The sequence below is a fragment of the Amphiura filiformis genome, chromosome 2 (assembly GCF_039555335.1).
Source record: "Amphiura filiformis chromosome 2, Afil_fr2py, whole genome shotgun sequence".
Classification (NCBI taxonomy): domain Eukaryota; kingdom Metazoa; phylum Echinodermata; class Ophiuroidea; order Amphilepidida; family Amphiuridae; genus Amphiura; species Amphiura filiformis.
The window spans coordinates 34,387,361-34,413,709 of NC_092629.1; the positions used below are offsets into that span (position 1 = coordinate 34,387,361).

The window sequence follows — 26,349 nt, forward strand, 5'->3', positions numbered from 1 at the left end:
TTATGACAAATTATAAAAAATTGATATTTTTCAAATTTTTGATATATAACAGTCCTCGAAGTAAACTTTACAAATCTGATGATTTATACTTAAAGTGTATGTAGCAGGGAGGAAGAGCCGACGGTCAATTGAAAATTTTGACCTTTCATATTGAAGATATGGATTTTTTCCCAAAAGACCAAATTTTTTTGATGTTTTGGGAAAAAAAATCCATATCTTCAATACGAAAGGTCAAAATTTTCAATTGATCGCCGGCTTTTCATCCCACCTACATACACTTTAAGTAGAAATCATCAGATTTATAAAGTTTACTTCAAGTACTGTTAAATATCAAAAATATCAATTTTTAATGATTTGCCATAAAATGTGTCTTAAATTGCGAATTTCAAAAAAATCAAAATTATTTGATATCAGAATGACATTCTTCGTATTCAGAATGCAATTCGACATGTTTGATGTGCTCTAATGTCCCACAATAAATACTGTCCAAACGTTCATACCCCAGCCCTTAAGTATATATTAAGCAAAAGCAAAATATTTAATACAGACCGTAAAAGAATTAAGGTATCAGTTATGTTCACCCCTGTATACGCTTAACAAAGACAAACATGTCAAAATCAAACAAGCAGCCATTACCCATACCCTTTAACTCCGATTTAAGACCTCATTTGTTGAAATTGGTTGATAATTAAAGAAACAGAGATTGAAAATTCAAGTAAAGAACAAAATCAAAAGTTCTAATGATGGAAGGCACTGTTCTACAATTCGCTTGTTCGAGAATTATGCTTTATGTTCAAATCAATAGGGTATCCTCTATGGGCGGGCTTTGGGTGACAGCAGTGCTGAAAAAGGGGGGTCTTAACAGACCTACATACGTGTCATCTCCAAAGTGGGAGCCCCACCCTGGGAGGGCATCCAATGGAGCAATATGCAACTTTTGAAGCTGCATATTCCTTGAGATTTTGGATCACTGTTTTCTTGACCCATTTCAATGAATTGAGGTCTTAAATCGGAGCTAAATGGTACACGTATTGGCTGTTGATTTTATTTTTGGTATATTTGTCTTTTTTTAGGACATACAGGGGTGAAAATAACTGGTACCTAAATTCTTTTGCTGCCTGTAGTTTGATCTCTACAGATGAGTTGACTTCTGACGTCAACGCCTGGCAGTATGCGCACGCATCATCACAATTTCCATTTTTTTTTTCCTTTCAGTATGCGCGCGCATCATATTTTGTTCAGGGCTCATGTTTTTAAAACTCCCGCCACATCACAATAAGGCTATTGAACAGTGTAGTGGTTGCATGGGGTTCACTCAAGCATATCGATATACCAGTCCCTTGCCTTTGTTGATAAACATTGAGGTCAACTCATCTATAGATATGACAGATAAAAAATTTAAACAAAGTCTAGAGATCTGTCCCTCTGTCATCTTAGAACTGTCCTCCAACATTTGGGTGTTGAGATTGTGCAGCCCGGGTGCTGAGATTGCAGCGCCATCGTTTGAGACGCGTTCCCGATGTCAATGACCGTGAGCTTGACAACGAGTTTTGTATAGTCTTACGTAGCAGGATATGTTTTGATTGTAATTTTGAGCAACTTCTCTTCAATGAAGCAGTATTTTCTGTGTATTCTTGGATGCATATCAAAAGCTTTCTATGTGAAAAGTAACATGTTTTTTACCCAAAATAATATTCACTACACAATGAAAAGCAATAGTGACCTTGATGAACGCGAGCTGTGTGGAGTCATGCTAAAATAGATCGTATAGTCTCACGCAAAGTCTACGCTTGGTCGTATTTCACGTAATGCGAATTATGCTGTGCCATATAGGCTGTGACTAAGACTGGCAGACCCAGCGAGTTATCGAAGGGACTAGAATTGACTTCTGATTAGGGGTACCCATAGTTTTTGTATCTTGGCGAGACTAAATTCAGGTCTATCATAACCATTTTTAGATGACCATTAGGAAAATGTCTATACAGTCGATTAACCCGAGAACATTTTTAATAACGTGGCGCTATTTCAGTAAAGTGACTGTTGGAACAGGGCAGGTTTGACAGGAAAACCCAGAAAAACTTGATCTCACGCAGGGAAAGGAACAAAATGAGTGAAAAGATGGAATAAATAAAAATTCAGGCGGGTTTATGGAAGCACCTACAGCTTCAAAAAAATAATTTTAGGGTTAAAGAATATCTCAAGGTAATATAAACGTGGGTATAGAATTCTGAGTTCACTAGTTCGAAATTGACGGCGATTTAAAGACAAATTTGGTCATTTTTAGCCAGTTTTCTGTTGCGTTTTGAATGGCCAAGTCTGCCGTGAATTCACTGATTCTGAAATGTTACTAAAGGTTTTGATATGCACTTAGGTAAATTTTCAATTTTCAGTAAGTGTTTAATAAAATTAAGTTTCTGCTGATTGTAGATGTGTTAAAAACATTTAAAATTCACAAAAATAAAGTACCTTTTCAACATTTGAAAAAAATTGTGTAAAGCAGGCTGGAAACTGCATAACGGTGGGTGCAGCAAATGACAATTTTAGTGCTTGAAAGTGTGCTCATCATGCGTGATGCACGGGTAAATTGCAGTAGCATTGCAGGTTTACACAATGGCAGGCTTCCATAGCTTATCTTTTATAAAGAGCAGTCATTTCCCGATCTTATTCATTCCCTGATATCACACACATTTGCATATTTTCATCTCTTCCTGCTAGAGCCATGCTTCTGGTCCATGTTGATTTTTGATGAGTGTGAATTTATCTATGATTTGTCCACCCTGTGAAAAAGAGTTTAGAATTGGAAAATAATAACAGCAACAAAAACAACAACAATAACAATAACAGTGAATAATAACAACAATAACAACAACAACAATAATCAACAACAACAACAACAACAACAACAACAACAACAACAACAACAACAACAACAACAACAACAACAACAACAACAACAACAACAATAATAATATCGTAAACATTTTATAGTTAGCATAACAATTATGTGCTCATTATCGAGCGATTTTGAAAACATGCAAACATGAAGTGAGCTATCCACAAAAGTGTAAAGGGTTTTGAGCAAATCATCGATTTGCAGGTTAATACTTGTTCGTATATACCCAGCAAACACAAAAACGTTTTAAAAAACGTTTTAAATAAGTTATATTTTGGCTTTTGGTTTAGGTAAAAACGTTTTAATAACATTAAAATGTCGGGTTATATAAAGGTCATGATAACGTTTTAAAACGCTTTTGTATGAAAACACACTACAACAATATTTTTAAATGTTTTCAAAAATGTTATTGTAAACAAGTTTTGCAAACATTTTTGCCAAATATTGTGTCAATACTTAAAATAACATTATGTTAAAATATTTGAACTCAGCAAACACAGAAATGTTCTCAAAATGTTTTTTTCAAAACCTTTTAATAACATTTAAATGTCGGGTTATATAAAGGTTATGAAAACGCTTTTTAAAACGTTATTGAAAATATTTTGGGCAAACATTTTTCGCAAAATATTTTTTCAACCCCAAAATAACATTCTGTTTAGAATGTTTTGTATCAAGTTTTCAAGAATGCTTTTGGAATGTTATTAAAACGTTTTTATACCCTTTATATAACCCGACATTTAAACGTTTTCTGTAAAACATTTTTGTTTGCTGAGCAGTAGATTGTCAAAAAATATTTTTTAAGATTATGAAAACGTTTTATACTCTTATTATACCCTTTATAAAACCCGACATTTAAACGTTTTCTGACAACCTTTTATAACCTTTTGCGAATGACGTCGAAAACGTTTTGTGTTTGCTGGGTAACTATGTGTATCAATGATTTGCTCAAAACCCTTTACACTTCTGTGGATAGCGCTCTTCATGTTTGCATGTTTTCAAAAGCGCTCGATAGTAAGCACATATGCTAGTAGCACATATAAGTAGGTGATGACACTGTCAATCGGGTTGGGTCACCCAGTTTTAAATACCGGTATTAACTGTTTTTTTATGCAGACATGTTCCATTCCTAGAACATGCTGCATACATTGACTGGTCTTTAAAAAATGCCAGTACAGTGGTTCACTGCAGTGCTCATCAGCATAGAACTGTTACTTTTGTGTTTCTTACAGTGATTGCAGCACTGCATAAGTCCAAAAAAGAAAAAAAAAACTTTAAGAAAGAAAGAAGGAAGGAAAAAGAAAAGAAAGAAGGAAAGAAAGAAAGAAAGAAAGAAAGAAAGAAAGAAAGAAAGAAAGAAAGAAAGAAAGAAAGAAAAAGAAAGAAAGAAAGAAAGAAAGAAAGAAAGAAAGAAAGAAAGAAAGAAAGAAGGAAGGAAGGAAGGAAGGAAGGAAAGAAAAAAGGAAAGAAAAAAGGAAAGAAAGAAAGAAAGAAATAAAGAAAGAAAGAAGGAAGGCAGGAAGGAAGGGAAAAGAAAAGAAAAGAAAAAAGAACAGAAAAAAGAAAAAGCAGTCAGCAAACATTACCTTATCATCTGAAACTTGTTCTGCATGTATATGAGTAGAATTTAATATGAAGAAGCGTGTATAGCCAAAGTCTCTGGTTTGGAATGCAGTGAATGATTTCGGTGGAAGTAGAATTGATTGTGGCTCCCGATTTCCCTGTAGCAAGAGATAGAAACAGACAATAAATAGAGTTGCGAGAGGACAAGATGTTGATTCGCAAGAGAACAAGATGTTGATTCAGCTATCAACTAAGTCATTTTGACCAAATACGTCATACTTTTCAATCTAGTGGCATTTTTCGAACTGTATACTTTATTATATGATACACCCTGTATATGGGTAGAATTTAAAATGAATAAGCAGTAGCGTACGGTGGCTGCTCCTACCCCAGGGGGCTCACGCCCCCAAAGCCCCCTCAAAATATGTGCATGATAAGTGTGTATTATTGCCAAAGCCTGTAGCATATAATGCAGTGAATGATTTCCTTGGAAGCAGACTTGATTGTGGCTCCCAAGATGAAAAGAAAGCCATATATTATTGATAAGTGAAGTTAGGCCTCGTCAAAATGGTCCAACCTGTGACGACACATTTTAAGAGTCTGACAACTATGTCTTACCGAAGAGCCTGGGGCCTCATATGACTTAACACAGAGCCTGGGGCCTCATATGACTTACCACAGAGCCTGTAACACAGGTGCCGTAATGTTTTAAAAGCATCGCAGCATTGCATCGCGCTGTGATGTAGAATTTGAATGGCACTTTAGGATTTGTGTATGGGGGCATGATATGACTTACCGCAGATCCTGTGATGCAAAAGTGGCTTAGAATTTGTACATGAGGCATATAACATGACTTACCGCAGATCCTGTAATAATATGCACAGGTGCCTTTGGGTTTGTGTATGGGGCATCCATGCTGCCATTGTAAACCTGAAGTGTAAGAAAAAAACTGAGTTCAGGCACAGTGACCATAATAAACTTGACTCAAGCATAATCATGATAATGGTTACGGTTGCTCAAATTTTTGCCCTAATGAAGCACACTAAAAGTAGTTTAGAGGTTACGGTAACTGGATTATTTTTTGTTCTACAGAATTATTGTGTCCAAAATTTATGCTGCGTGGTCATCTGATTGACCAAGCATCGACAATCGATTGAGAGGTTTTACCAAACGTTCTGACATCAGTGACTACAACTTACAAGACAAGTAATGCAAATACCTTTATTTAACCAAAAACAACTGCTTTTCTGATGATGCCATTTGTACTAAAAGTCCTATCTTTGGAATTCTTTAGATAAAACTATAAAACCTGTTTTACATTTTAGCATTCATTCAAAATGGTAAAAAAAACTGCTTGCTGTAATCTTGTAATGTGATTCACCGGTTATACAGGGATGGTTTAGAGTAACCTGTTATTCAGCACTCTGCAGAATTCATAAGGATATGATTTACCTTGTTATTATATAGAGGCCACATCCTTTCATAGCTGTGTTCATGAGCCCCAATATATAAATCAACACCTAAGAAAACAAATTCAAGCATACTTATAATCACAGTGTATGTATAGCTTAACATAATGTGACATAAATTCGTCGCTGTTTTGACAAACTGTTGTATGACGAAAAATGCAGTTTAGAGAAAATCACATTTTAAGTTTTTCCAATTTTTGAAGACCCACTGGAGAGTCCCAAAGTAAAATGTGTTTATTATTATCAAAGAATATAATCAATAATATATCTGTCTTTGTTCTAAACATAATACAAACTTTTTATTCATTCATTAATTAGAAGTAATTAATCTGCAAACTCATACGACAGTATGCCAAAATAATGCACAATTTGACAACCTATGTATTAATAATGATATGTCATGTGATACGACAGTATGTCAAAATAATAGGCAACTGCAGTTACACAGTGGCCTATGGCGACGTCCATAAAAACCATGTCGTATCACACTAATTAGTGCCATATCTCATTAACTAATTACATTTAGGTCTCAAAACTTTGCAAATATAATAGAGTTTCATTCACAGATTTTGAAAGTTTAGATAACTCATTTTGCACAAAAATCGTCATACGACAGTATGTCAAAACAGCAACGAATTATATGATCTATTCAGACCAAAGTCAGCAATAATAAAATTGAGATATAGGCAAAAATATAGAGCAAAAGTACAATAAAAATACAAGTGTGCCTTAGATGTGATGTTGAAAATCATGGTAATAACTCAATTTTCAAAATGTCCCACTGACTTTTGGTCTGAGCAGATCAGATCATGTCACATATAACCCTTTGAGAACTACCTGCACACTAAAAACTACGGGGTTATATAAAATAGTTTCTGTGGTAATTTTGAATTGACCACGTTTGGGGTTGTTTTGACCCTTCAAGGGGGTTGTACTGTTTTAATTTGACCACATTCACGAGGTCATTTTAGCCACGACGAACGTGGTCAAAAACTTAGTGGTCATTTTGCCGATACCGTCGCGCATTGATATCAGTTTCAATCTTCCGCTTTGAAAATTTCAATTCATAAAATGAGTTTAAACATGAGCTGCAATTAATGTTTTTTGATTAATAAATAAAACTATTTTTTTGACCGAAGTTGCCCAATTTCTCAACTTTATAATGACTTGCATTCCGGAACTATTTGCACACTGCAAATCACACAGTGTGCATCGGCTTCCCACGTCACATCAGCACCATATTTGTTCTGATTGTGCAGCTCAGCGGATTGTCGTGTGTACTTGTCTGCATGATGGAATATGAAAAGTTACTTGAAAAGTGAGACTGCAAGGATGCATGCACGCAGATTCATTCCAATTTCATGCCGTCATGGCCAGGTGTCTTGGCTGCAATTGTTATAAGCTTATATCATGTAAGCTTATAATGCGTGAACTGTCATAGGCGATGACTGACTGCGTGTGAGTGTGATACACTGATGCATTTTACATTTTGCTGTTTATCATTATGTAATGCTTGCTCTGTGCAGAAACACACTTATGTCCTGGTGGGACCAGCATCATGACCATACTAAAAAAATCCAAACAACCCCTAAATGTGGTTAGTTGAGTAACCCTATTATAAACAACCCTTTCAAATGAGTCATTTCATTTGACCCCGAAATGAGGTCATTAAGTAACCCAATAAGGCAACCTTTTTGAAGGGGTCATTTCATTTGACCCCGAAATGTGGTAATATTTTGACCCCAATGGGGTTACTATTTGACCCAAACACGTAGCCATTGCAATGACCCTGACCAATGGGGTCAAAATGACCCCGTCCGTAGTATGGTGTTTAGTTGATAACTAGGCTGGGGTCAAAAATGACCCCGATTGGGTCATTTTTTGACCCCGTAGTTTTAAGTGTGTGCCTATTGGTCAAAAAGAAGTTTTCATTATCAATTGGACCAATCTGCAAAGTTAGAATAATTTCACCACCCAAAAAAATTGTGGTGATTATATTTGCAAAGCTCCATTCTGATTGGTGATTAAAGTGAAGATATCAAGTAATTGACCAATCAGAGGCAATGTTAGATCAGCAGGTAGTGCTCAGGGGGGATAAGGGCTTCCAAATGAGGCAATTGATTTCCATGACTACCCAGCAAACACAAGACGTTTTCGACATCATTCGCAAAAGGTTATAAGAGGTTGTCAGAAAACGTTTAAATGTCGGGTTATATAAAGGGCATATTAAGAGTATAAAACGTTTTAATAACCTTAAAAAACATTTTTTGATAATCTACTGCTCAGCAAACAAAAATGTTTTACAGAAAACGTTTAAATGTCGGGTTATATAAAGGGTATAAAAACGTTTTAATAACATTCAAATAACATTTTTGAAAACTTGATACAAAACATTCTAAACAGAATGTTACTTAGGGGTTGAAAAAAATATTTTGCGAAAAATGTTTGCCCAAAATATTTTCAATAACGTTTTAAAAACGTTTTCATGACCTTTGTATAACCCGACATTTAAATGTTATTAAAAGGTTTTGAAAAAAACATTTTAAGAACATTTCTGTGTTTGCTGGGTTCAAACATTTTAACATAATGTTATTTAAGTATTGACACAATATTTGGCAAAAATGTTTGCAAAAATAGTTTACAATAACATTTTTGAAAACATTTAAAAATATTGTTGTTGTGTGTTTTCATACAAAACGTTTTAAAATGTTATCATGACCTTTATATAACCCGACATTTTAATGTTATTAAAACGTTTTTACCTAAACCAAAAGCCAAAATATAACTTAATTAAAACGTTTTTAAAACGTTTTTATGTTTGCTGGGTATGCATTTGACACAAAACTAAATACAGCACCAGCATTTCATCATGCTCACTGCATTTAAAGGCCCATTCAGTGATTTGCTCATCCGGACGATCGTAAAAATCATCAAAATTCAGATTTTGTTACCTTTGTAATTGGCATAGATGTGCTAACATAGCCTGCTAGTGGTTCGGTCGAAAGCCGTGTATTTTAGACAAAATAAAGCATTTGCATGATTCTGGACTTTTGATACTGACAGTACAAAAGTCCGACTCGAGATCGAAAAGAAGCTCACTCTCCACGCACCAACACGCGTTATGTATTGTTTCTACTACTTATTACATCAGTAGCTACTATTTTAAACAAAATACACAATTTTAACTGTTTTTCATATTTGAATTGACCGTTAGTTTGCCTCGGTGACCTTAAATTGCTTATTTTGTTTTCTACTACAAAAATTAAGCGTCTGTTTTAAATCAATTTAGACTCTACTTCCCCGTGTTAGAAACACTGGACTAGGAAGTTTTTCCAGTCGATTGGTGGCGCACTGTACGAAAATCTCGATTTTCTCGAGTCGATCTGAGTTGAAGTAGAAAACCTTTCTAAAACTTCTGTTTTTGACTAATTTGTCGATGTATTCAGGGGAAAAGTGGTTTAATGAAATTCTGTAGACTTATTCTTTATTTCTAAGCAACTCTGACAAATTTCCATTTTTTTAAATGTTCCTGTGAAATCACTGAAAGGGCCTTTAAGCAGTCAAGTATATCACAAGACAACAATCAATAATCCATAAATTATGTGTCAAACCAACAGTAGTTTGATATTTAGTCCGCACACTCAATCTTCTCGATTCCTTCAGCATGCAAAATTAAAATAATAAAGAAGGAGTTCCAAAATGCTACTTTAAAGCTGTATGATTTGCATTACTGTAATTGTTCAGAGGTTTTGATCAATTTTGTGTATGTATGTCATGGAACTATCTACATGGTATAATTTAGTTCACCTCAAGTTCGGTAGTGATGTATATGCATATTTCGCTGGGCATAGTACTGAGTGCCCATGTAAGGTTAATATGGCAGAGCATACACTCACGCGTATAAGTTTTTGTCAGCACGCTTGTGGCGCAAACATGAAAAAACACTGACGTCACTACCGAACTTGAAGCAAATCAATATATTATACATAAACTAAATACACTCATTTACAGGAAGGTTTTAAAGTAACACACAAAAGTGAAAATTTGAGCAAAATTTCAGCATACTCAACATTTTGAATGCTAATAAGACTTTTGTAACTCAATTGTCAGAATTAAATGAATGATTAGAATTGAGCTGTTTCATTTGGCAGAACTTCATAATATTTTTTTAATCCCGAATCATTTGTGCTGTATATTTTTCTGTATAATGGGAAGTATTTAGTTGCTCATGTAATCAGAGATCAGAAACTGCATGCCAATTAAATGCATAATGTATGATTTGCATAAAGAATAGATTCCTATTCAAATGTTAGTTGTCACTCAGCAGATCACATTGTCCCCTTTTAATTTCGAGCTAAACAAATGAGGTAAAACAAAGAAAATTGCTATTTCATTCCAGTGCTTACAATGCCTGTATTAGCTTGCTGATGGTATTATTATCATGAATATTGGTGGAGCCTCAAGCAGCTGGGATGTACAAACAAGACGTAAGACAAATAGCGATATACACACAGTTTATTATGTCCAGACGTGAGACGAATAGCAATATGCACACACTGATTCAATGATCTATACACATGAATAAAACCGGAGATCTCGAGATTTAATATAAAAACTTAAATTTTACTGTAATTACAGCACTTCAGGTGTTTCACGTGGTATTAGACTTGACTGTACACCACTAGGCAATAAGTGGGCATTACAATCATGCAAAAAGTAGCAATTTGAGTAGCAAAAAATGAGGGCGTTGCTGTGGAACAAATCACACATTGTGGCTTTTCTAGGATTTACATATTACATTGAGTACTATACTATTATACTTACCATATTTGTAGAAAAGGTCTTCAAATGCTTCTCTTGTCTGCATAAAACAAAATAAAATTGTTATGCTAAGGACTGTCAATGTCAGGATTTAAAACAATCAATATATGCGATGCAATCAAGCTAAATGAGTCTGATGTCAATCAAAATCATAATTCAGTTTTCATTTTCATTACATGAGCCATTCTCAGAGCTTTATTTTGCTGAAAACCCCATCATAATTATAGATACAGTTCAATAGATATGGCCATTTCAGTGTTGCTCTGAACAATAAATTAAAAAGGAAGTTGAATAATATTATTGGCTATATCTCAAAACCAATATTTCCGACATCCAACTCACCTTGCTTGATCAAATCACATATAGGCCACTCAATATCCATACTTATCAATCGATTTTCCTTCCAATTTTACTCATATTTTCTACATTCATCGATACATAACTTACCATCTGCTATTAGTTCATCTCTCAGTTTTTTGATTTGTTGCTGGCATGGAAAACCTTTCTCCTTGGAACCCCAGTAGTACAATATCATCACATGACCTAGGACACCTCAATTTCAGCTTTTCCCCCAAATTTTCCATACTTTTTTTTCATTACCAGGGACTTGGATAAAAAGATTTTCTTCAGAAAGTGATATCGGCTATATCAATATTTTTGGATTGTCGACTAATTGATGATTATTGATATATCGACAGTCCTTAGTCCAGACTATAGGATTCCACAATCTACAATTGATAACAAGAATTTGTCTTTAAAAAGACAAAGTTCACGGATCAGGTGTATATTACTCTACTTTGGTCTAACTTTCAATATTACTAGCGGGTAGTCGGTACCCGCGCCCCGCGCGGGCCCCCACTAGATGAGTAAACAGGAGCGGTTAGTAAACGGGAGCGGTTAGACGATGGAAATGGTAATCATGGCAATTGGTATCGATTTAACAGCTCAATTAATTATTACGTGGTCAGTGTTGCCTCCATTTTGCAAATGATTTCCTTTAGCATATAATCTTTTGCGTAATTTTTGTACCAAACACCCTTTTGACTTATTTTTTCTCTGTATTTCCTTTTTTTTTCAGTTACTCTCTCTATCTCTTTCCATTTCTTGCTTTCCCGTTATTTTGTTCCATTTCTCTCCTTTTAATTTTCTTGCTTGTTCCCTTTCTTTCTCTTTTTCTGTCTCTCTCCCTCCCTTTCTTTCTTTCTTTCTGTCTGTCTTTTCTTTGTCTTTCCCTTTCTTTCTTTTCGTTTCTCTCTCCCTTTCTCTTTTTCTTTCCCTTTTGTTTCGTTCTCTTTTTCTTTCTTTCTTTTCTTTCTTTTTTCTTTCTTTCTTTCTTTCTTTCTGTCTTTCTTTGTCTTTTTTTGTCTTTGTCCATCTTTGTCTTTTTCTGTCTTTCTGTCTGTCTTTCTTTCTGTCTTTCTTTCTATCTGTCTGTCTTTCTTTCTGTCTGTCTTTCTTTCTGTCTTTCTTTCTTTGTCTTTCTTTATTTCTTTCTTTATTTCCTTCCTTCCTTCTTGCCTTCCTTCCTCTTTTTTTTACCTCGCATAAATCCTGGAGTGGGGAATAAATTCCCCCCATTTTTTGGTAAGGGCATGGTCTATACAATCACCTCCATGTTGACGCATGTATGTGGTTTCTTTCTTTCGTTCGTTCTTTCTTATAAATTTGTTTCTGTTTCATCAAGTAGCTATAGGCCTATAGCAACATTGGGTTTCAAGAAGGTTGAGTTATACATGCCGGTGGTATGGGTGGGGGATAAATCACCCCCCAATATTGTGATCGATTATCGGCAAGTTCCTCTTTAATAGTATAGATTATACTAACCCACAGATACTAACCTACTCTGCACTGATTTAACAATAAATAAATGAATTGAGGCATAAATGATACTTCCATCTTGACTCATCTTGAATTAACTAACAGTGTTCAATTAACTCTAGAGAATGGGTTTAATTTTGTGCGCTGTAGTTATATTCTGAAGTAAATCGCCTATTGCACCTTATCACTAAATAAATAAAATTATAGCTAATTATACTGACCATGGTGACCTGCTTAACCAATCAGTTATGCGTATTGTCAGCATGTGATTGCTATAAGCCAATTGAAAACATGTTTAATAAAAAAGGCTAAAATTTCCTACACATGAGCAGTCTCACTGGAGATTAAATGTGCTAAATTGTAATTGTCATGGAGAGCAGGATTAGATAAAGGCATACAAACGAGGGTATGAGATATTAGGAATTATTTCCTAGTCTCTTAACCACAGGGGTGGTGGATTACAATAGTTATTCAAGACACACAGTGTGTAAGGGATAAACTGTGCATATGAGATGTGGGTGCAAACGGTTTTAATGTTCACTGGTGTGAACAAAAAAGACATCTTTTTTATCAATAAAAATATAAGGCTGAAAAAAAAAATGTGGGAAAAGAAGGGAAAGTCAGATCAAACTGTCTCGGCATTATAAGCTGCAATTGCTATCACAACTTAACTAAAGAGCAATAATTAGAGAGGTTAATATTCACTGAGCAACAGTTGTTTGGAGTGCACTGAGAAAAATCTAAACATTTTACCTTTGAAGCGAGGAATAACGCAAGGGGTGCAGCCCAAGGGATATTCCGAGCGCTAAAGACCAATTACAGCAGAGTGAAATCAAGCTATGCTAAAATATGGTAGCTGTGTGCATGCGAAATGTTACGGCACAAAACTTTGTCATGTCATGATTCCCAAAGACTTTAGTCAAACCAATGGGGATGAGTAAAGGTCATGTCTTCCATACAGGGTGTATAAAATAGATTTCAACTTCTCCAATATTTTCAACACTTACTATGCCAACTATTTTAGCACAGTCCTCCACACCAGTGTTCCATGTGCAATACATAGGCTTATGACCCATGGCGATGATCCAGGGATACTTGGCTCTATTCTCAGGTTTGGTTGCTTCCTGAAATGGACACAAAAGAAACATTCATATGATTTATAAATCTCAATAAAGAAAGCTGAGAGTTGAAGAGTGCTTTTGATAAATTTCTTAGTCCTTGATTTATGCTTCAACACTTCCTACAACAAAGTGAGTCAGAAGTGAATCACTTGGGTCATGTGACATCAAAATAATTTTTCCTGCCCTCTGTGCTAATGTCAATGCGATAAATCATTCATAAAAATTGTAAAAATTGCAAAAATCGCGTTCAAAATGTTTGCATTGCTGTGAACCTCACAACACATAATACTGTCACTTGATGAAGGATGAGTCCCAAAAATCCACATTGTTCTGGGACACAGTGCAGTTCATATTAAAACCTTTCTATGTGAAAAGTAACATGTTTTTTACCCAAAATAATATTCACTCTACAATGAAAAGCGAGAGTGACCTTGATCAACGCGAGCTCTGTGGAGTCATGCTAAAAATAGATCGTATAGTCTACGCTTGGTCGCATTTCACTGTAATGCGAATTATGCTGTGCCATATAGACTGTGACTAAGACTAGCAGACCCAGCGAGTTATCGAAGGGACTAGAATTGACTTCTGATTAGGGGTACCCATAGTTTTTTGTATCTTGGTAGACTAAATTCAGGTCTATCATAACCATTTTTAGATGACCATTAGGGAAAATGTCTATACAGTCGATTAACCCGAGGACATTTTTTAATAGCGTAGCGCTATTTCGTAGAGTGACTGTTAATGTTGGAACAGGGCAGGTTTGACAGGAAAACCCAGAAAAACTTGATTCCACGCAGGGAAAGGAACACAATTTAGTGAAAACATGGAATAAATAAAAATTCAGACGGGTTCATGGAAGCACCTTCAGCTTCAAAAAAATAATTTTAGGGTTAAGGAATATCTCAAGGTAATATAAACGTGGGAATAGAATTCTGAGTTCACTAGTTCGAAATTGACGGCGATTTAAAGAAAAATTTGGCCATTTTAGCCAGTTTTCTGTTGCGCTTTGAATGGCCAAGTCTGTCGTGGATTCACTGATTCTGAAATGTTACTAAAGATTTTGATATGCTAAAGACAGACACAGTAGTAGTCAGTACCCTATTTAACCTACATTTAACCATCTGAGCCAGAATCAGCTTGACAAGTTTTGTATGGGTAGATTGAGGTGATTATAGTCTGTCAACTCAGAACAGTTGTTTCCCCCAGTTTCCCTAGTAAAAACTCAAAATTACAGAGATATTTCTTACCTCAAGGTCTTTTTGTAACCATGCCATCTGATTATTAATCACTACTTGACTACTGAAAAAATTGGCTTCTGTTGAAAATGATATGATGTGAGCTGTTCCAATATTCCAACTGTGTGCAGAAGAAAACATCACAAGAAACAGGATTAGAAATTTAACAAACAAAATATAGTTTGTCTCAAAGATTTTAAAATCCTCTATATTATTCAATCGCTTTATCGTGATGTGGCAAGCTGATGTGGCAGGGTTTTTAAAAGCATGGACCCTGAACAGAATATGATGCGCATGCATACTGCCTGGCAAAAAACAAAGGAAAATTGTAATAATGCGTGCACATACTGCCAGGCAATGACGTCAGAAGTCAACTCATCTATACGTGCCAATTAGAACCTTTTTTGTCCCGTATATGGAACCCTAGCTCTTGAACCCTCAATAAAGGTACCAGGAAATCTAGGAACCCCTAAAGGTTCTATAGCATGCACAGAGAACCTACAAAGGTTCCCAGTGTGCATTCATAACCTCATTAATAAACGCGATGTGTGCGATCCAATCATATTTTATTATTTGTGAAAACGCGAACGCAAATCGAGGTCATTAATATCTCACAATTGACCGCAAAATGCGTAATTGTTCCAATGTCGCACACAATTCACTTCTGCGTGCGCCAGTGTTGTACGTCCAACGAACTGCGAAGCTGGCTGGCTGCCGTATTTGGATTAACGCGCTACCATATTTGCACAGATTCTGATCGCACTTTTGTTATTGGTCGCTTTGATTTAGCCTGATCGATTTTGGGAAAGGGAAGATGTAAAAGTTGTTTATTTTTACAAACTTTTGAGGAAAATTTTGTGTTATTTTGTAAAGTTAAAAGATCAAAGTGACGGTTATGAATGAGGTTAATAACTTTGCATCGGTTATAATGTCGGGCATTGTGAAAAATCTAAACATTTTGCTTTGGACCTCGGAATATCGGGATATTCCTCGGTTCCAAAGGCAAAATGTTTAGATTTTTCACATTAACCTCTAATTAAGAACCTTTGGTGATTCCTTTGAGAACCCATGTAAGTGTAGAACCCTTTTTTTTTTTTCTATTGAGTGTATACAAACTTATTCAGAAATTTACTTCTTAGCATGGTTGGTGAACATGGTTAAGCAGTTAAAATATCCTCCCCTAGCCCTCCACACACAAACCTGCAGGATCTATTCTTGAGAAACACTTACCTATACCATAAACTCTCTACTTCTTCATACATAGCCCCCCTACCCACCCCTACACACACACCCCTGCAGGGCTTATTCTTGAGAAACACTTACCTATACCATAAACTCTCTACTTCTTCATACATAGCCCCCCCCACACACACACACCTGAACCTGCAGGACTTATTCTTGAGAAACACTTACCTATACCATAAACTCTACTTTTTCATACATAGCCCCCCCTGCCACACACACACCCCAACCTGCAGGACTTATTCTTGAGAAACACTTACCTATACCATAAACTCTCTACTTCTTCATACATTGGCATGGTAAAACGGTTCTTGTAATTGGAAAAGTTGCTGTGGACAAAACAGAAATTGATATTAACTCTTCTATGAGCATTTCTTTTCTCAAAGGATGTTTACAGTGAGCATCAAATATGGGTTATTCCATTCAAAATTCACACTACCCCTGTGGAAGACTTAGCTAAAGTCTTCCACAGAAGGAGTATGAGTTTCAAATAGAATACACATTTGGGTAACTTCCATTTGAAATACTCACTCCAGTTGTGGAACATATAGGTAAAGCCATAATACAGGGGGAGTATGGGTGTCAAAAGGATTTACTCTGATCAATTACATTTGAAATACATACTCCCCATGTGGCAGGTATTTCCAAAATCTTTCACAGGGGTAGTGTTGATTTCAACTGGAATAGCCCAATATGGGAGTTGGCAGCCACCTGAGCAGTCAGTATAAAGCCACGTTAATTGCATATCACATAATTGGATCACAACCTGCGTCGCATACATTGAGATTGACATTACATTCCGAGCACCAACAATCCTGATCAAGTGTCTGCACGTTATAGACGTGCGAGAGCCAAGGCCTTTTCCTGTCACATCATTTTGTTTACTACGAAGCTGGCTTTTCATGTTTACTCAATCTGTACAGTTGAGGCCGTCCACTTATTCTAATGCCTATATAAGTCCCTGGCAACAGAGTACAATAGGTCTGCAAGCTCCTAAAGTAGGACTAAATATCATAATAGTTGTTCACAGGATTCTCATGATACACACCGACATCGCCTGGCTAATAATTATTTGGTGCAACAGAGACACTAAAATGAATACACGGGATCGATACACATGAATTGCTATGCACGATTTTGATATCAGACGAAAATCTTCGGATACTGGGTTAGAAAATGATGAATACCTCCCATAAATGATTTCGTCTCAAGAAACCAGATGTGGTCTCATACACTTGAAAATATGTGTTGAACAGATATGATAGTCGCTAGCGTGCGCTTTGAAAATTGGCTGTGCGCTTTGAACTCAAAATCTGACCAAAACTCTAATTTGATATTGCGTTGGTCCTGTATGGACTACAGCGCACAGCAGGCTATAGCTGCACTCACTACTCAAGTGGAGGCAGTATAACCATTGACCGCAATGTCGTATACAAGCTTACTCACACAGCGAGAAATCAATTACCCGGCTATTGTCAGTAGCCTTAGTCAGGTCACTTCGCTAATTATGCATCTCATAAGGTCCGAATAAAATGGCCATGGGTGGCTGTGGATTCAACCTACCATGGTGATTTCTACCATGAAGATATCGGGGCGATGTCACTGTGTGATAGTGCATTGTAACATAAACACTGGGCAAGCTAGGGGGTGCTGCCAATCACCAGTACCCAATTGTAAAAGATTTGATACAGGTTGTATCAAAATGATTGGTACCCATCAGCTCCCATCAGTGGGTTCCAGTGATATGGACATGATTGCCACATCAAAATGCATCATTGGATCTACATAATTTGTTGATTTATGTGATAATATTAGTTATTAGGTGAAGCGGAGGTATGGTACGGGAAATTATCATGCACTCAGTGTCATACTGGGTTCAGCCGAACCCAGTATGACACTGAGTGCATGATAATTTCCTGTACCATACCGACGCTGAACCCAATAACGAATTTATCTCCACTAAGTCATTCTAAATATTGAAATAATTACGTTTTTAAACATTTTAATTGCTGCTAAATAGGAAAATCATTACAAAAAACAGATGACTGTTCCGCGTATTACAGATTGCGTGCATTTTACGCACCCGGTTTACGCGGATCGCCTTTATACGCGTACCTCGCCAAACACGCGTATTGGGCTTGTGAAATACGCTCTCACTGACTAGATATAAAGCGTAAAATACGCACTCACTGACTAGATACGAAAATATATCAGGTTAGCGGTGTTCTTTGATGTTTCCCTTAGTGGTATAATAAAGAGTCATATTTAGAGATACATGTTTTTGCTTCTAATATCAAAATCGCTGGAGCAATACAACTCAAAATTTGGAAAAATCTTGTTTTAATGCCTCAATCTAAGACAGAAAAATCTTTAATTTGGATTTGTGATGCCTAGTCCATGACTTTTACAACAAATTTGCAACCATTTTGCTGAATTTGTAGTCAAAACATTAGTTACCATGCATTGAGCTTGGCATTTTCAAGATTTCCTGGACCAGTCACTCACTGGCTTGTCTTGTCTTTTATGTTAGACTCTCTATGTCTGTGCGTGTGTCTGTCTGTAAGTGGTTACATTGTCTGGGGGGATAGGCTCAAACTCATCCCTGACATTGTCTGTCTTTATGTTTGTTTGCTCCACTTACTAGGCATGCATGTCAGGACATATCTTAAGATATACAGGCAGGCAGCTGCTGTCTCAATTTGATGCATAAACTCATCACCGATCCTGGCACAATCTGTCTATCTGTCTGTCTTTTTGTTTGTTTGCTATACTTACTAGGCATTTTCATGGTTACCAGGACATGTCATATAAGGTACATAGGCAGCCGCTGTCTCAATCTGACGCATAAACTCATCACCAACAGTACCATTGCCTTGCTCCATGTCATATGCAAAATCACCTGCAAGAATGAAATCATTTACTGCTGTACGTGTGCTGAGAACACTTCATTTGGGTACAAAGGTTCTTTTTATCTTTTCACTAATTTCAGTTTCTGTTAGTCTGTTCTCTCAGTTGGGGTTGTTCTATCTATTGCACTTACCCACTTATCATGTCTGTCAAAAGGGACACCCAGTCACAAAATCCCTATTAGTTGTACAGGGCCTTTCAGTTCAAGTCAATTTTCTCAGCACAGAAAATACCAATTTGCCTTATCTTTGATAATTATTTTAAGTTGATATCCCAGATAAAAAAAATAAAACTTTTGGAATTGTTTTATCAAGACGTATTTTATGGCATGTTTTGTGATTTCCCCCATTGAGTGCAATGGTAAGCGTATCCTTTGTGTCCAAGGGGGGGGGAGATGGAACAGCTGAATCTCGGCAAAAGCAACCAAGTAAAGTTACGAATACCCAATACTAGACGTAACTTAGGTCCAAACTCAAATTTTTAACTTTGATGTTACACTGGACCACATTAATGTGACACTTTAAAAAAAAAGACATTTACAAATTACAAGTGCAATGGATGTTGTTGTTCGCCTGCAGTGTATCAGTGACATCGCCAGTGGGGGCTACTCCGACCCCCCCTCCAAATCAAGGACATTATCATCACCCTTTCACCTGCAATCTCAATTCCCTCTCCCTCTTCTCCCCTCTCTCTTGTGCTTTCAATTTGTGGTTTTGTCATCCTTTTAATTGTTATGGGCTTTCTCAATGTATCTGTTTATTGGTTGTAGTATTTTACTTTCCTCCACAATTTTCAAACTTTATCAGGGGTCCATTTCACTAAACTTTACGAAGCTTCGTAAGTCTTGAAATCGTTCGTAACTTATGATGAGTCGTAAATTCCATTTCACTAAACTTACTAGATTTACTACAGGGACCATTCGTAAAGTTACGTCTAGTATTGGGTATTCGTAACTTTATGAACGGTTGCTTGAGTTACGAAGGGTTACAGGTTTAGTAACTGTAATCGTACTAACCTACATGTAGTATAGCATCATACATTCCATTTTGGGCCTCGACCTGTAATCTTCCAAGTGCTTGAGGATTCTCGTTTCCCATGTCACCGTATACTGCAAAGCGAATACCACCTTTGGGAGTGGGATCAGATGGCAAGGCTCGGAAGTAAAATAGAGAACTCCAACCGTATGAACTGCCGCATCGATACACTGTAATGATAGAAAAGAAAGAAAAATTCCCCTTTGTACTAAAATAATAAATAAAAATTCAGCAAAGAAGAAAAATAATTCAGCCTGATCCAAATGTCAAGTCCCCCTTCCTCCGGTAATCAATAACCCTCATTTGAAATAATTCAAAAAGGGTACTTTTTATAAACAAAATCCACCAAAATTTCACTTAAGTTTTAGTGGTTTAAGTACATTTTTCCAGGCAAGTCAATGTACCACACCCAATGTGTTAACCAGCCACCCGTCATTTTGGACGGTGAGTTTGCTCCTGGGACAGGCAAGATTAATTAATTATGAATGAATAAGTTTTGTAAACTCAGAACAAGACCAGACTAATAAATAAAGGTTGTTCCAATTGCTGTTTGAACTGCCGGAACATCAGAAGGTGCAGAGGTCTAGTTTATGTTCTCAGTGTCAAATTTGGACAGGTTGGTGAACTAATGATGGGCACTTGTCAAATCCTAGCTAAAACCCTGACCACCCCCCCAAAAAAAATCCTGGCTGAAGGCCTGGACAGAAAAACATGCACTTACTATACAGAGATCCAGGGATTAGGTTGGTCAGTGTTACTCTATGTATATATTGTGTATGTTTCTCCAAACCTCCATCAACAAATTTAGTCCTGCTGCCAGATGCTGTCATGTTCAGGTTCTCCACTTTAAATCCAAATTCTACCATTGATTCTTTGGTGTCGCTGAATGTGTTCCAAGTGACCATCATCTGAGTTGGGTCACCTGACAAAAAAGCAATAAATTGACTGTTTATTTACAATGTCATGTGAGGTGTGTGTATTTGTTTTCACTGGCAATCGGGACTTTGTCAAATTTTCACACTAGGGGTGTAGATTTCAAATGGCACAGGGAAGGGGGGGGGGCAGGTGGCACTTGCCCTTGGCGCAATCTTGGGGGTGCTGAATTGACCAGTTCAGCATTGATTCTGTGCCCCCTCCAAGCGATGAAATTAAAATTTTTGCAGACTTTGCACATAATTCAGCACAAATAGTCATTTGAAAGATCAATTTAAGACCAAAATTCAGCTTCATTATTAACCAAAATTAATTAGTGGTATTTGTACAAATTTTTGTGTGCATTGTTTCAAGAATTTGGGGGGCTGCCAATATGTATGCTTGGCCCTGGGTGCCTCAACCCCTAGCAACACCATTGCCCATTTCCATAGGGGTGTATGGATGAATGTGGATAGTACTTTTTAGGCCTCGTATCCATAGGCTGTTCCTTGTGGCGTGTGCCCTTGTTCGTGTTTACTTTTTTCCCATGTGACCTGCCACACAGACAACGAACCGTGGCGGCCAATAAGCAAAACAAAGGTTCGTTGTCTGTGTGGCAGGTCACATGGGAAAAAAGTAAACACGAACAAGGGCACACGCCACAAGGAACAGCCTATGGATACGAGGCCTAACATGTCATTTTAAATGCTTTTAATATTGTAATATCTCATGTAATTGACCAGGAGGCCACAATATAAAATATAATCCAATTGAATTTTAAAAGGGCATTTCGTGACCTACAGCCTCATCCCCCCACTTTTCTCAAAAAAGTTGTTATTTTTATACCACTGGAAACCTTGATCTGGCTACATAATGTTTATGTACAAAAAATTTCTTGCAGATAAATTCGTTTAGCAAAAATATCTTCAAATTTGAATTATGTTCCGCACCAGAATGAAATTACAAAACAGTGGCCTATGGAGCAGTGTAAATTCACATAATCATGCATAATGCGCAAACACAAAATCAGAATCAACTGATATTTTGGGAATAGGCTTTTTCGTGGATATCTACTGAAAAATGTCATAAAAAGAGGATGCTAGGATCACAAAATACTCCATTAAATCTCTTGAATCAACAATGCGTCTTGAGATTTGGTCATCTGGTAAAATGCTTTTATATACTTTAAATCTGGCAATAAAGGCCCCGGGGGGTCACTCACTACTTGACTTGCTACGGTATGTTTTTCACCACACAGCGTCAGCGACGTCTTTTTGAAAAAGGGGTACTTTTTTAGAAGGCATCGCCATTTAGGGGTCATTTTCCAGCCAAATCCTTAGACGTTTATGGTTTAGTAAATCATTGTTTGAGTGAGTTTGCACTAATTTGATAAAAATCACCACTTTTTAATTCATTCTTGTTACCTTTGTGCATGTTTTCTTTAGTATCTATAGTTCTGCAAAATCAAAATGACACCTTGGGTATCAAATTAGCTCATTTCCCTGTTCACGCCACTTAGGGTATAAATTAGATATTTTTCAGTTGACGCCACTTAGGGTATGGTTTTTGCATGTGTTTCGCCATTAAGGGGTGCAATTTGGTTATGTGAAAATTCACCATTAAGGGTGCATTTCAGAGTGGTCGGATGTGGGTGGGTAGCACTTTTGTGTGAGAGTGACCCCCCGGGATAAAGGCCAACCCCAAAGGGTCCAATTGCAGTTGGTGCCTATAGGGCCTATTGACCATGACCAATGTTTCCTGTAGGAAATACTTCTTCAGTTGTTGATAATATAGCTAGGCCTATACAGGGTGAGTGTATGGGTTTCAAAATATGTATCTCTATTAGCCAATTTCATTTGAAAAACATACTCCCTCTGCAGAAAACTTTAAATCTTCCACAGGGGTACTGCAAATTTCAAATGGAAAAGCCCAGTTAGATGCATCTTCAAGTCATTAGCAATCACATAAATTGTTGGCATGTCGTTTAAGTTTTGTTTGGCTTATATAACTAAGCGGAAAAAAATAAGACTCATAACACAGCTGGGCACTAGTTGTGTATTGCGTAATGCGTGGGGTGACCGTGCACACACTTATGTGAATTTGGGACTTTATTGACGTACTCAGTAACAAAAGCCATTTGCATTATATTTAAGCCAAACAAACTTTAACAGCTTTTAAATAATGTCGCTTATTGCACTTGGCTGAAAGAGCCATATACGAGGGGGTATCAAAAGTTTTAGAAATTGCCCAGAAGTGAAAGAGCTATATCAATGAAATTTTGTCAGTGCAATCACCGGTCCTTATGTACACTATGATGCAAAAATGGTCTCATAAGAACGTTTACTTTTTTTACAGGCGCTAGATGTCAGTACCTGCCTATGTAACCGCATAACCAGCAAAATGGAGAAAATTGAGGCATGTAGCATGATTAAGTTCCATTTTAAGGGTTACAGTGCCCAAAAAATCTGCGATGAAATAAAAATTCATTTTCCAAAAAGCAACAGTGACAATATCACAATCACCACCGAAGATAACTTTCATTTCATCATCGATTTTCTAGGCACTGCAACCCTTCAAATGCAGGATCTTAATAACGCTGCTTGCCTCAATTTTCTCAATCTTGCAGTTTATGCGCAGTAACTGGGGCAGCAGGTTATTAGCATCTAGCGTCGCCTGTAAAAAAAAGTAAACATACTTATGAGACCATTTTTGCACCATAGTGTACATAAGAACCAGTAATTGCACTGACAAAATTTCATTGATATAGCTCTTTCACTTCTGGGCGATTTCTAAAACTTTTTGATACCCCCTCGTACATGTTAAGGGATTAATAGAGGTTATCCACTTCACTCATGTGTGACTTCTAACAAAAGGCACTGGTTCCCATAGTATTCCTCATTCAAACTAATTCAATGCACGACCTCGGAGTTACCTGCATGACTTTGGCGGGCTATTTTGAAACAGTCATGGTTGCACATGCAGGTACTTCTTTAGAATGTCCTAAACAAGGTATAGCAGTCGTTGATAGGATATGCAGCTTATAGAACATGGATAACCTCTATAGTGAACCCCACCACACATAGTAAAATATTCATATGAGATTTGTTTTTCCATTTTCAGCCTATTTTACAAGTTGACCTCAAATGATCTCAGTGAGTGACCTTGAACACCAACATTAGGCCAAAAACATAAATTGTGGGGGATCACTCAAATATGACAGTGTACGCATGCATGACCAAATTTTTTTTTTTCAAACACCCCCTAAACGAGTTTTACCCAACCAGCAAATTTAGCCTCTTAACAAGGTAATTTAATATAAAATTTACCCCCTAATGAGTTTTTGGCTTGTAAAAATGCAACAAATGTACCCTTTTTGGACTCATAATTTATCAAAAATTTGAAAAGGTACTCTAAACAAGTTGTCCAGTTTCAGAAAACTACCCTTATTCTTGCAAATCAGTGTTTTTTAGACCCTAAATGTTTCATGCGCGTAACTTATCTTGCCTTAAAAACACCCTGCATGCGTACAGACCATTTATGTCAGTGCCCCCCCCCTCGGGCTTGTCCATAGATCACTTTCAGAAGTTTGGACGGTCGGTCGGTTGGGAAAAGTTTTTTGGAATCCCAATTTGCAAACCTTTTAAATGGTCTATAGATTATATTGTGAGCACAGCAAGCAGGAAAATGGGCATATTTAAATGTTTACATACTAGTATTTTTAGAGCATTTTATCTTGGTGCCCTATGAATGTGTGCCAAAAATCACTTCCCCACCCTCGGTTTGTCAAAAATTGCTCCCCCCCCCATCAGGTGACAAAAATTTCTTGTCCCCCCAACCCTCCCCAGGGCTCATAATTATTGCACAGCCCATTAGAGGCTGATTATTTAGCCCATAGTTTCAACATAAGTTCACTTACCAGTAGCTGACAAATGTATTTGTTCCGATTGCAGCCATATTTGATCCCCGCTGTTACTATGGAAACCGACACCAATAAGTATATCAGTACAGACCTCATTTCTATCTTGCAAACACCTGAAAATAACAAAATATTCAAAAAGTACTTTATGTAATTACACAATAGAATCACAAAAAGATACATCCTATAAACAGGGTGGGTGGTGCACACAGCCGCCTTGGAACATACACCATTTGCAGGTATAAAATTGGTACGGAAAAAATCATGACAATGGGAGGGGGGTTTCTTCCTGGAATTTCATCATTGAATGAATGAACACAGCTGCTACACAAATATGACAATTGGCTGCATTATACACCATGTCAGTAACTTGTGATTGTTAAAGGAGGATTTCGTGATACTAGCATCCTCTTTTTATGACATTTTTCAGTATCCACGAAAAAAGCTTATTCACAAAATTTCAGTTGATTTTGATTTTGCGTTTAAACTGCTCCATAGGCCACTGTTGTAATTTCGTTCTGGTATACCAGAAAGAAATTCAAATATGAAAATATTTTTGCTAAACAGATTAATCTGCAAGAAATATTTTCCAGAGGTTTCCAGTGGTATAAAAATCTCAAATTTTTTTGAGAAAAGTGGGGGGATGAGGCTGTGGATCACGAAATGCCCTTTTAATATACCAATATTTCATTAAGTATCCAAGGTTGCGTGTTTGTGTTGTATATTGAAATAATGATCGCATTCAGATCACATCCAGCTGTTGCAGCCATTATATTAACAGTTTGCATAAAAGTCTTGGTTGCTTATTTTAATAAAAGTACCTCCCAGTTCACAAATGTCTGGCCGTTCAAATCATATTTTCTCAGTGAAGTTCCTGAACTATATACATCATGATGATCAAACAATAATATGGCACTTAGATCCAATGTCAATCTACTGTACCTGATTCTGTGTCACGGTGTATGATTTCTATTCAGATGCTGAATGCTATATACTAAGCAAGAACAGTTGTTTCAATGCAATAATTCAGTAATGAATACAGGTCACACTGCACAATTAAGCAATATGAAGTTCATTGCCACACATACAGTCACAATGTAAATAGCCTTTCCATTGTCAACACAGTACAGAACACCTCTAACAATTAGTATATTCTCAATGATTAAATACTGTAAATTCCGGTATGCTCATTGTATTTTTACCACTAATAAAGATGCAGTGACCCATGTATATAAAATGGGCTAGCTATTCCAATTGAAATCCATACACCCTCTATATAAGACATGACCTTGATCTTCAACGGAGGGAGTGTGAATTTCAAATGGAGTTACAGCATGAATGGATGACTCCATTTGAAATTCACAATCCCTGTGTGGAAGATTAAGGTGATGTCTTCCTTAGGGGGTGTATGGATTTCAACT

The 26,349-nt window shown here is 36.7% G+C and overlaps 1 protein-coding gene across 1 annotated transcript; it reads right to left on the reverse strand.

Moving 5' to 3' along the window:
- Positions 1 to 2,015: 2,015 nt before the first annotated feature.
- On the reverse strand, positions 2,016 to 26,093 carry LOC140146116 (acid phosphatase type 7-like). The gene is made up of 13 exons (XM_072167865.1): positions 25,871 to 26,093; positions 24,929 to 25,044; positions 20,822 to 21,022; positions 20,082 to 20,270; positions 18,935 to 19,058; positions 16,420 to 16,488; positions 14,930 to 15,038; positions 13,569 to 13,685; positions 10,747 to 10,783; positions 5,906 to 5,973; positions 5,312 to 5,383; positions 4,477 to 4,611; positions 2,016 to 2,777 (listed from the first exon to the last, which is right to left on the reverse strand). Exons 3-13 carry the CDS (start codon positions 21,006 to 21,008, stop codon positions 2,712 to 2,714), a joined length of 1,173 nt encoding a protein of 390 aa, XP_072023966.1. The 5' UTR covers positions 21,009 to 21,022; positions 24,929 to 25,044; positions 25,871 to 26,093; the 3' UTR covers positions 2,016 to 2,711.
- Between the last annotated feature and the right edge of the window lie 256 nt (positions 26,094 to 26,349).

Coding starts and splice junctions, on each gene's coding strand:
- LOC140146116 (XM_072167865.1), bottom strand. CDS start 21,008: ATGATGGTCACTTGGAACACATTCAGCGACACCAAAGAATCAATGGTA. Junction 19,059..20,081: donor TGATGCTATACTACATGTAG/GTTAGTACGATT, acceptor TCATTCTTGCAG/GTGATTTTGCATATGACATG. Junction 10,784..13,568: donor GTGCTAAAATAGTTGGCATA/GTAAGTGTTGAA, acceptor TGTTTTATGCAG/ACAAGAGAAGCATTTGAAGA.